The sequence below is a fragment of the Natrix helvetica genome (genome assembly GCF_964273705.1).
Source record: "Natrix helvetica genome assembly, chromosome: 2".
Taxonomy (NCBI): domain Eukaryota; kingdom Metazoa; phylum Chordata; class Lepidosauria; order Squamata; family Natricidae; genus Natrix; species Natrix helvetica.
The window spans coordinates 286,016,602-286,028,896 of NC_138552.1; the positions used below are offsets into that span (position 1 = coordinate 286,016,602).

The following is a 12,295-nucleotide window of genomic DNA, read 5'->3' on the forward strand; positions in this document are numbered from 1 at the left end:
TTTGCTAACTCTTCTGGTGTGTGTCTGTATGCGTGTGTTCTTAATTGACAGGGAAAGACATTAACAGGCTGGTGTCCACGTGCACTTTTGAAAGGGTCCCGCCCAGGAAAAGTGATCAGCCCCTTTACTGGAAAGGGAAACTCTCTACTCTTTCCCCGCCCTCTCTCTCCCCCCCTCCCAAAAAACCTCATGAGCCTCGCTCCTGCCCCGTCCAACGCAAGACTCCGGCCCGGGTTTTGGACGCCACTTTGCGTATAGTAGCTGAGGGCAGTGTCAGTCCCTTTTTTTCTTGTTGTGTTTCTGTTACACTTCGCCATCTTGTTACAAAGCCTTTTTCTCGTCTGGAAGCTTCGCAGGAGCTCGGGTTGGCGGGCGATCGTTTGGCCGGCTTTGCGGTTTTCTATTTATTTTTGGGGCGGGAGGGGGAGATCCACCAGCCCAGCAAGATCCGGGGGGCGGGTGGGGTGGGACGGGGAGGCGAGGAGGGCTTTTTTTTTTTTTTTTTGCCCCTCGACTTAATTTCTTTTTTGGAGGGGGAGGGAAGGGAAAACTTTGAAGTCTCCCAAGACTTTGGATATCCTTCCTTCCCCGAGACGCCGCCTTCAAGCAATGAGCATTGAGACCTTGTTAGAGGCGGCCAGATTTCTGGAATGGCAAGCTCAGCAACAGAAAACACGTGGTAAGTGAGCGCGGGGGTGGCGCGGGGGGGGGAGAGAAAAGAAGAGCGTGCAAAATAGGAATTAAAAAAAAGAGAGATGGAAAAAGACTTTTTAAAATTATTTTTTTAAAAAGGACGAGGATGGCGGCGCTGGGTTGACAGGGGCAGCGCTGCTCCCACCCCAACGGAATTTTTACTGCCCAAAGGAGCGAGAAACAAAGTTTGCAGCGCGATTGGCGAAGGGCGTCCTTTATTCGAACGTGAGAAAGCGAAACACGCGTGGATTTCGGGGGGATTCGGGAAATCCCCGTCCTTTGCAAAGCGGCGCCTACGGATCGTGGGTTTTTTTATTTTTTATTTTTGACCTGGGTGCAACTTTGATGAAGGTGGTGGGTTTGTGTGTGATGTGTTTGTGTGTGTGTGTGTGTGTTTTTGCACAACGCCCCGTTTATCGGAACTCGCTTCCGTGTTAAAAGAAGAAAAAAATTGCACGGTGGATCGTGCCCGTTTTTTGGGCGGGTTGGCTGGAAGGCGGGGTGGTGGTGGGCGATTTATTTCCCTTTGGATCCGGTAAGCGTGTCTTTTATTTTTTTTTATTTGGGCTGTTTCTCAGCTGAGAGATGTTGTAATGAAAAGAAGAAGTCACCTGATTTGTCGTCAGTTTCCTATTTGGAAGTTTCTGTTTTGTCCCTTCCATTTGCCCCAGTCCGGGATGGATGGATGGATGGATGGATGGATAGATAGATGATAGATGGTTTTTTAAATCCACATTTGGGCGGGGAGAATAGAAAAACCCGAGTGTTTTTTTTAAGGGGAGGGGAGCAGATTACGCAAGGGGTGAACCTCGCCATTGTCTTCTCCGCCCGTCTACTCTGAAGTAATAGGCGCCGATGACTTAACCGGGGAGTTTATTGCCTGCCAAAGGATCGCAGCTTCCCGCAACCGAGTCTGTTTTTTTTTCCGGATTCTTGCTTGGACTCTTTTAAAAGATTTGCTGACACACGCTAGCCGGAAAGTAACAAATAAATAAATAGAATTTAAATTAATTTCGTTTCCTGCAGACTTCACAGCTCCTTGGTTTTCCTTCCTTGAACAAAAAGAATAAAATAAAATCAATCCCCCCCCCCCGACTCCCGCTTTGCAATCAGACGGTGGAGGGAAATAACACCTTGGCCCATCTCATCGCTTAAGCAGATCAACCCCCCCCCAAATAAAATGAACCCCGAGGCATTAGGAGGCTTTCCAATAGCATCCCTTCTCTCCCACCCCGCCAATCTATCGCCAGGCAGCGCCCGGTTTGTTGTCCTCCGCGTCCGAAAGCTGCCTTTTCTGTGCCCCCCCCACATTCCCCGATTCCTTTTCTTCCACCCACCCCGCAACTTTTAATCAGACGATCCGTGCAAAAAGCCCAACGCGTGGCAGACGGAGAGAGGCGGGGTGTGAGTTTTTAAGATGTCATGTAGTTATGCGCCAAACGGGGGTGGGGGTGGGTGGGTGAGAATCGACCTCCCCGCAAGCCCAAATTAATTAATTAAATAAATAAAAGCTGTTGTTGAAAGAGGAAGACCTTCCCCCTCTTTCCCGTTTTTGATCCATGTCTTCCCGGATCCCGGCTTTGGGATCTGCTGGATTTCCTTAAGTGGAAGCGGGGGGGAGGGGGGAAACACACACACACACACACACACTCCTGTTTGGCGCTTCCCAGGGCGGTGGCGGCGAGGCACTGGCTTTTTTTCTCCCCCTTCTTCTCTCCTCCCCTCCCCTTTATTTGCATAATGAAAATGACATGGGGGGGGAGGAAGAGGAGGAGGAAAATCATATGATGATACTCAATACTTGTTCCGCCTCTGTCTCTCTCTCTGTCCCCCTTCCCCCCCCCAACCTGGCTAGTGAGACGCCTTTATGAGAAATGTGCTTTAAAGAAGGGGCTCGCTCGTTTGAATGTGCTGTTTGGAGGGAGGGAGGGAAGAGAAAGCGCCGGTGGGGGCTAAAGCGGCGTAGCTGAAAGTAAAAATTAAAAGGGGGCGGGGCTTGAGGGAGAGATGCGGTAGCGCGTGGTCGGGATCTAAGGGCACAATGGAACGTTGGCGTCGCCTGTGTCTCCTTTCTCCTCCCTCCCCCCTCCCAGTTTTGGAACGTTGCGTGTTTGCTCCGCGTTCCAAACGCCTCCCATTGGCTGAGGGGAAGCGGATGACGTGTCGAGGCCCTGCCTCCGACCACGTGCGCTGGGGGACACATCCCTCTGGGGCGGCTGCTCCTGGCCTGCGAGGTTTGCGTGCCTGGAAAAGCGTGCGAGTGTGTGTCTGTGTGCCTGCGTGCATCCGCGAGGTGGGGAGGGGGGAGAGAGAAAAAAAGGAAGCTTCCCTTGTCTGGGGGAAGCGCGAATAAAAAAAGGCAAAGAGGAGAGCTGATCAGAATTAAGACATAATGCTACAATGTGGTGCCCCCTCCCTTGGCGTTCTTTTTTTATATATATAAATCCTTCGCTTTTATTGATTTTCCGGCTTCTGGAACCGATCTTTGCATCCATGATTATATTATTATTATTATTATTATTATTATTATTATTATTATTATTATCATATTTGGTGAGATTCACAGCCTTTGGGGCTGGTTGGTAGCTCAACAGCTCGAGTCCTAACCAAGGTTGTTGTTGTTGTTGTTGTTGTTGTTGTTGTTATTATTATATTCATTAAACATGAAATTCAGTCAACTGAACATTCAAAAAACGCATCACAAATACCATTGACTGGTGCTAATGGTTGATACGGGATGCTGCCAGCGTCCTAGGTATAAACCAGGCATCTTCTTAAGATGTACGATGTTATGAGTATTATTATTATTATTATTATTATCATCATCATCATCATCATCATCTTGGACAAGTCAGAAAAGATTCTTGCAGGGACAATTTATTTTTTATTTTTATTTTTTAAAAAAACACCCTTTTACTGCAATCTGTTTATTATTATTCCAGCAAAGTATATGAAGGGAGTCCATTGTTATCCCACTCTTGAAATGGCCCTTTATTTATTTATTTATTTTTGCTGGCTTGTGTTTTTAATGTATTTATTTATTATTATTATTATTATTTCTTTAGATTTCTAAACCGCCCCCTCTCCCAAAAGGGAGTTAAAGGAAACATCAAGCTGTTTTGTAGCATAACAAGATTGTATTTCTCTAGTCATCGTGGATTCTGGAAATAGTTGAAGAACAAGGTTCCGGTCGTTTGTTCCTGCAGTTCCCCCTTGTTTACTTCTGGGGATGAAAAAAGCTTAATGTTTAAACTGAATTTGCCCTGCACCCTCTAATTCTAATAACCTTCTGGTTTTCTGCTTATATAATAGCAAACATTCCTAATGATAAATGTCTATGAAGAGATTCTCAGTCATTCAGGTCATAATTGTCCCAAGGGTGCTTTTGTTTCAAGAGGCCACTGAACTCTCTTGTTTGAAGATGTTTTGCTTCTCATCCAAGAAGCTTCTTCAGCTGTGACTTCCATTCCCCACCATCCAGTCAGAGCTGAAGAAGCTCCTTGGAGGAGAAGCACAATGTCTTCAAAGAAAATACCAGAAAGTCCAGTTGCCTCTTGGGAAAAAAAAGCACCTTTGGGATTCCTAATGATAACATCACAAGTCTCTGAGCAGTGCCTAATTCTTAGCTTGCAACTGTTTGCTTAATGACCATTCAAAGATACAAGGGCACTGAAAAAAGTGACGAATGACCATTTCTCACACTTAACAACCATTCTCACACTTAACAACTGTCGCATTTCTCACACTTAACAACCGTCGCAGCATCCCCATGGTCATGTGATCAAAACATGGGCCCTGGGCAACCGGCATATGTTTACAATGGTTGCAGCATCCCTGGTTTGTGTGATGGCCAATTTGTGACCTTCCCAGCCGGCTTCCAACAAGCAAAGCTAACGGAGGATACTGGATTTGCTCAACAACTGTGTGATTCACTTTTAACAACCGCTTCGCTTGTCAACAGAAATTCTGGCTCCAATTGTGTTTGGGAGGATGACCTGTACCCCATATTAAATCGACATCTCAGAAGGAATTTAAAAAAACAACAACAGCTATGTGTTGCTGCTAAAAATAAAGGAGCAATAATGGTTTGGAATGGGTTGCTTCTGTTGTGTGACTGCCAGGCTTAAGGATGTAGTCATTTTTGTTCAAAGTTGGTCTAGTGTTTAATTGCATGTTAAATCGATGTTTAAAAATAATACCGTGTTTCCCCGAAAATAAGACAGGGTCTTATTTTCTTTTGCCCCCCTGAAATAAACATTTGGGCTTATTTTTGGGGAGGTCTTATTATTTTTGAGGTGCAGGAGGCCCCTTAACCTCAGCCTGCAGATCAGCTGATCCAGAGAGGGCTGGAAGTTCTGTCTCTGTTTCTGGCACAGTCTTGCCGGCCCTAGCGTTGCTCGGCCTGCTGCTCTTTTTGCGGCCGCCACTAAGAGAAGGGGCATGGTAGGTAGAGTTTGGAGACCATTCCGCGTGGATGGCAGGTGCATTGAGGGCGTGTGGGGCATATTCCTCCCCTTTCTGCCCCTAGGAAATGGCAGGGATAGGCTGCGCATGTATTGAAATATTTTAGGGGAGGGCTTATTATCCAGGGAGGTCTTATTTTTGGGAAAACAGTATATCCCAGAGAATCAGCTGCAAGAGGAAAAGAGCAGACGGGAGCCTGATTATTTTGCATCTGATTTGTGAACTTGCCTCCAGGCATAAGATTTGAATGTACATGTTCCTCTTAAGCTGGAATGAATATTTGTTTGGTTTGGACCTAGAGCAAGGAATCTCACTGACCATCACTGTTATGGGAAAATAGTCAACAAAGGAGAATCTTCCTCCTTTAAAAGCCATCTTCAGCCACATCCAAAGAGTTTCTACTGCCCATAAGTTCCTATTAAGAGGAATCCTTTTCTTGGCTCTGTTTTTTATAGCAGTGTTTTTAACCTCTGCATGCTGACGGGGGAATTATGGAAGGAAGTCCACGGTAAAGGGTTGAAAAATACTGCTCAACAGAAACAGAAAACCTCTGGGGTGGACGTGATGGTTCTTGTATGGTGTGTTAACCAGCTTTTCTTCAAGTTAGGGACACACTTAACTTGGCCATCAGGCTTCCTTCGTAGGTCTCTTGGACCCTGTTTCTATTCTCCTGGACCCAGCTTTTTGGGAATGTTTCAAGGTTGTGTAATGTAAAGCTGGGAGGTAATCCTGGAGACCATCTAGTCAACTCCCTACTCAGAGCAAGAATCCACCACTACAGCATTTCTGATAAATTGTCATCTTAGTTGCAAAGTTATGTCCGGCCCATCATGACCCCATGGACAACGTTCCTCCAGGCCTTCCTGTCCTCCACCATCCTCTGGAGTCCATTTAAGCTCACGCATACTGCTTCGGTGACTCCATCCAGCCTGTCTCCTCTTCAGGATCTGGCCTTTTAAAGAGCAGTCAGGGTTGATCTCCTCTAGGAATGACCGGTTTGATCGTCTTGCAGTCCAAAGGACTCGCAGGAGTCTTCTTCAGCACCATAGTTCAAAGGCCTCCATTCTTTGGCGCTCAGCCTTTCTTATTGTTCTAAATCAGAGGTCCCCAAACTTGGCAACTTTAAGACTTGTGGACTTCAACTCCCAGAATTCTCCAGCCAGCTATACTACGCTATGCTATGCTGGCTGGAGAATTCTGGGAGTTGAAATCCACAAGTCTTAAAGTTGCCAAGTTTGGGGACCTTTGTTCTAAATGATTGACATACGGCAGTAAGCCTGGCTTGTTTAATCTTGGTTTATTAAACAGACGTAACATAAGCAACCACAGTAAAAAAAAAAAATCCTCAAGAGCTCCTCTCTTCATAAAAACCTCCAGTGACATCTACAATCCCTAGTGGCAAGCCATCCCACTGATTAATTGTTCTCACCATCAGGAAATTTCCTCTGAATTCTAAGCTGGATCGCATTGCATTTTTAAATGGGGAAGTATGCAAAGATTACAGACCTGTGCCTGCCTTCTGTTCTTCTGGTTATTCTTATAAGGAAAAAAAACCCCTCAGTTCTTAGGTTACCTGAAGGGAAATGTTTACTTGCCAACACCACCATGAACAATGTTCTTTCAGCAGCTGGAGTAGCACCAGCTGGTGACAGCCATGGTAACCCTCCCAACTGCTCCGATCATTGCAGAGGCCAGAAAAGAGGACACAGCAGAACTCAAAGCTTTCCAGGTTGGGAAACTAGATTTCCATCTTTGTTTGGGAAGGTGGTTGAGGTATCAAGAAGCATCAGGTGTGACCTTATGTCAAGAAGGAGAGGCTGGTAGAAGAGAGGAGATTCTGAGCCATTCTAATAAGCCCCAGCATGGTTGCTCAAAATCCTGAGAAGGAACAGCCCCCTCTCCTTGTTCCCACCTATCCACACAGAACATTGAGTGGAGTGGAATGGAGTAGAATAGAATAGAATAGAATAGAATAGAATAGAATAGAATAACAGAGTGGAAAAGACCTTGGAGGTCTTCTAGTCCAAACCCCCTGCATAGGCAGGAAATCCTACACCACTTCAGACAAATGGTTATCCAACATCTTCTTAAAAACCTCAAATGTTGGAGCATATACAACTTCTGGAGGCAAGCTGTTCCACTGATTAATTGTTCTAACTGTCAGGAAATTTATCCTTAGTTCTAAATTGCTTCTCTCCTTGATTAGTTTCCACCCATTGCTTCTTGTCCTATCCTCAGGTGCTTTGGAGAATAGGTTGACTCTATTGGCAACCCCTGAGATATTGGAACAATGCTATCCTGTTTCCCCTAGTCCTTTTTTTTCATTAAAGTAGACATGCCCAGAATATGGGAGCCATAATCTTGGTTTGGGTCATGAGAAATGGGTTATTTCAGAGGAAGTGGGAAAAGTGGACCAGTCAAAATTGGCAAGTGAATTCTACTCATTGTGATTTTTCTCGTTGTCATGCAGAAAAGGAGTAGTGGTCCCCCAAAATTGCAAAGACAAAAGACAACACAAAAAAGAGATTTGAATCTGCTCAGGCAGGATTGGAGACATAGGATAGGGATGAAAGTGACCTCCTGCTCAGACTCTTTAGCCATTAGCTTCCTAAGTGATAAGGCAATGTTCTACATACCATGGAAGGAAATATTCCGCATACTATGGAAAATAGGAAGGAAAAGTTAAGCATTAACCCTTGTGGGATTTATATTGAGAAGATCATCTTGTAGATCAGCGATCCTCAACCATTCTGGTTCCACAGACCGGCAGCTGAAGGAAGAGGTGATGGTTAACATGCGCGCAACCTAGCTCCTGCGCATGCGCAAATGAAGCTTCGCAGACTTGCCTCTTGTGTGGCCTGGTTCCCAAGGTAAAGGTAAAGGTAAAGGTTCCCCTCGCACATAAGTGTTAGTCGTTCCTGACTCTAGGGGGTGGTGCTCATCTCCGTTTCAAAGCTGAAGAGCCAGCACTGTCCAAAGATGTCTCCGTGGTCATGTGGCTGGCATGACTAAATGCCAAAGGCTCGCGGAACACTGTTACCTTCCCACCAAAGGTGGCTCCTATTTTTCCACTTGCATTTTTTACGGGCTTTTGAACTGCTAGGTTGGCAGAAGCTGGGACAAGTAACAGGAGCTCACTCTGTTATGAGCTAGGGATTCAAACTGCCGAACTGCCGACCTTTCTGATCGACAAGCTCAGCGTCTTCGCCACTGAGCCCTTTCCCGGTTCCCAAGGCATCACCTAAAACGGGTATCCAACCACCACCACCCTTAGTCCACGGACAGTATCAGTCTATGGATCAGGTGTTGGGAACTTTAAATGATGCTTTCATACAATTTGTGTCACCTCGTTACCAGTTTGCTCAATGCTTATTGCCAGTTAAGATGACCAACCTAGATCTAGTCCCCAGCAATTTCACTGTCCCTGCTTCGAAGATCTCAAGATTTTGTCGAGATGTTCAGATTAGCATTCCAGACCTTACAAAGCTGCTTCTGAACTTCTTCAAAGTAATACTAGTAGTAGTAGTAGTAGTAATAATAATAATAATAATAATAATAATAATAATACTCAGCTGCTGTAAAAAAATCACGCAGACTGATTATAAATTGCGGCACAATTCAGTAGCACAAATGATCCACTGGAATTTGTGCAAAAATTATAATATTAAAACAACAACAAACTGGTGGCAACATAAGCCTGAAAAAGTCACCGAAAATCAGATGGTCAAGATCCTGTGGGATTTTCGTATACAAACAGACAAAATACTAGCGCATAACACACCAGACATCACAGTGGTTGAGAAAAAGAAGGTTACAATCATAGACATCGCAATACCAGGTGATAGCAGGGTCGCCGACAAGGAATATGAAAAAATCGTGAAATACCAGGACTTAAAAATCGAAATCCAACGATTATGGCACAAACCAGCAGTGGTAATTCCAGTGGTAATCGGCACACTGGATGCTATTCCAAAAGCACTGGAATCACATTTAAAACAGTTAAAAATTGACAAAATCACCATCAGTCAAATGCAAAATACTGCACTGCTTGGATCCACACACATATTACGAAAATACATTACGACGTCCTAGGCCCCTGGGTGGGGCCCGACTAGTAATCAATGCCAAATCTGGCAAAACAACTGGCTGCTGTGATACAATTCTGTTGATGCAATAATAATAGATTTGGTGAAACTAGACAAAGCTAGGATGTTCACATTGGCGGATGCGAGGTATCTTCTGCTCAAGTTCATGGGAGGCTATCATCAAGTCACTGTTCATTCCTGATTTATAAATAAATTGTCCCTAAAGAAGGAGGAGACTGTCTTCATCCTTTTAATTCTTAGATTGCATTCTTTTTTGGAGCCGAATAGGAAATAGGGAAACATCCTCAGAACAAGCAAAACAAATTTGCCTCTGAATGGCAAGTCAGTGGAGGCAGGAACGAATGCTTCTCTCTTTGCCCCACTATTTCCCAAGTTAGTACAGGGAATCGTCAAGTTACAACCATGTATTTAGCGACTATTCATGAGCCGCGGTGGCGCAGTGGTTAGAGTGCAGTACTGCAGGCTACTTCTGCTGACTGCCAGCAATTTGGCAGTTCAAATCACACCAGGCTCAAGATTGACTCAGTCTTCCATCCTTCCAAGGTGGGTAAAATGAGGACCCAAATTATTGGGAGCAATATACTGACTCTGTAAACCGCTTAGAGGGGGCTGTAAAGCGCTGTAAAGTGGTGTATAAGTCTTAAGTGCTGTTGCTATTGCGATTCAAAATTGAAAAAAAAGTGAATTATGACCATTGGTCACACTTATCATCATTGTAGCATCCCCTATGCTCAGGTGATCAAAATTCAGACACTTGGCAATGAGCTCATATTTATGACGGTTGCAGTATCCAAGGTCATGAGATCACCTCTGACAACCTTCTTACCAGCAAATTCAATGGGGAAGCGGGATCCACTTAACAACCGTGTGACTGCAATGATTCACCTAACAACTTTGGCAAGAAATGTTGTAAAATGGAGCCAAACCCACTTAACGACTGTCTGGCTTAGCAACAGGCATTTTGGGTTGTCAGTTGTAAGTTGAGGACTACCCATGTGCATCTTTTAACATTTGAGCACATTTGGGAGGTCGCAGGCAAGGACGGATGAGTCTCTGGAGGGAGGGTATTCCTCAGGGGGCACGTTCTGAAAATTGCAAGCAAACGGAAGAGCCACGTTTTATGCTCTCTGCCAACTCCAGAAACGAGAAGCAACCCAAGATAAAAGGAAGTGATACGTCACTTATGGATGTTGTGCAATAGAATTCCTTTCTGTTTATCTGACTTTCTTCAGTTGCTTTCTATTCTCTCTTTATCCTGCTGAAGAAAATGGGAGCTGGGGAGATGGCATGAGTTTTAGACTGCTGGGCAGATAGATCTATCAGGTATTGAACTTTGATGATGGAGACATTAAAGCCCAGAAGCTATAAAGCAGAAGCTCTCATACCATGCAATTTCCTAGTTTTGGTGGACTATTAATGGTCTACTTAATCCAAGTCAAGCCTTCCGATTGGAGGTTCCTCAAAATGTGTGTGTGTGCATGTGTGCATTCATATGAAGAATGAGTTCCATTACCAAAAACAGCTCTTTGGCCTGGTCCTAGCTTTCAGTATTTACCAGAGAGATGGTTGGCCTTTGTGGGATACATGAAGATGTCCTCATTTGTGTGCACAATGTGCTTCTCAGAACATCCCCTGTGAAGAAAGCAGTGAGCACCCCAACTTTGCCTCTAGGACTGGGGTCTCCAACTTTGGCAACTTTGAGACTTGTGGACTTCAATTCCCAGAAGCCTTAAATTTGCCAAGGTTGGAGACCCCTGCTCTAGAAGTATGTTTCTCTGGGAGCTGAAGTTGAAGTCCATAAGTCTTAAAGTTGCCAAGGTTGGAAACCCCTGCTCTAGGAGTATGTTTCTCTGCTCAGCCTTGCCAAGAAAGAGCAAATCCTACACGTGGAAATTTCCTTCAGCGTGGAGTAAAAGAGTCCTCTTCAGATGTTATAGGGCTGTGAAACTAACCGGGATACTGGAAACACTGAAAGGCTATAATGTCTAATGGACTTGTCCTCTTCATTTCCTTGCCAGATAATCTGATGAATGGATACCGTGTTTCCCTAAAAATAAGACCTGGTCTTATATTAACTTTTGCTCCAAAAGATACACCAGGGCTTATTTTCTGGCTGGGTCTTATTTTGGGGGAAATATGGTAGTAACTGCATCCATCTGGCTGACAATCTTAACTGGGGCTTATTTTGAGGGGGGTAGGGCTTATATTACAAGCATCCTGAAAAAATGCAGGAACTTATTCTCCATAACGAGGGGAGGAGTATCCAGGATGGGTTGACCTTGTCCTCTCATTGATTGGACTGAGTCAGATAAGCTCTTTGGGCCACGCCCTGGTCACCAGGTACCACCCAGTTATCGACTCGGCCCCTCAACGGGCGGCTGTGATCATCCCTGGAAAATTTTAAAGAAAGGATTGAGCTCAATGTTAACTTGATTGCATTCGCTGCCGATGCCAGGGCGATCACCTCATCTGTGGCATCTCCCAGGCTGCTTTGGCTGAAGAAGTGGCAAGCAGAAGTACGCCAAAAATGGCGCCTGGCATCGGCCCCCTTCACGGGAGAATCTCTCTTTGGAGCAGCCCTTGACCCATTCCTGGTAGAGAACAAGGACAAGCGGAAGGTGCTCCCCACCGTTCACAAGAAATCCAACTTCAGGGCAGTGCCATACCCTAGATGCCGCAACTGCCGGGTCAGGATTCCTTCTGGGGGTCGGAGTTTGGGTACTCGGGCCCCAGGCAGTACCAAGGAGGTTTTTCATCCAGGCAGAGACACCCAGATAGACAGCAGAGGGGCAGGCAGCAAAAGAGGCCCTTTTGAGGGGGCGGAGGAGGCGACGGGCGCTCCTTCCGCAAGAACTAGACCTAGACCTAGCTCATCTCCCATTGGGGGGCGCTTGGCATACTTTGCTGACCGCGGCGACTTAACCTCCTCTGACAAGTGGGTCCAGAACACCATTCGGTATGGTCTCTCACTCGAGTTTCTCTCCAACCCCCCGAGTTCCTTTCGGAGCTGCCCTGTCTCAAGCAACCCGACC

The 12,295-nt window shown here is 45.5% G+C and overlaps 1 protein-coding gene across 1 annotated transcript in view; it reads left to right on the forward strand.

The window, feature by feature from the left end:
* Positions 1–288: 288 nt before the first annotated feature.
* MNT (MAX network transcriptional repressor) overlaps positions 289–12,295 on the forward strand; it is a 93,095-nt gene continuing 81,088 nt past the window's right edge. The window contains exon 1 of the mRNA XM_081944356.1: positions 289–679. Within this exon, the coding sequence (XP_081800482.1) occupies positions 610–679 (70 nt within the window). The 5' untranslated portion in view covers positions 289–609. The remainder of the gene's footprint in view (positions 680–12,295) is intronic.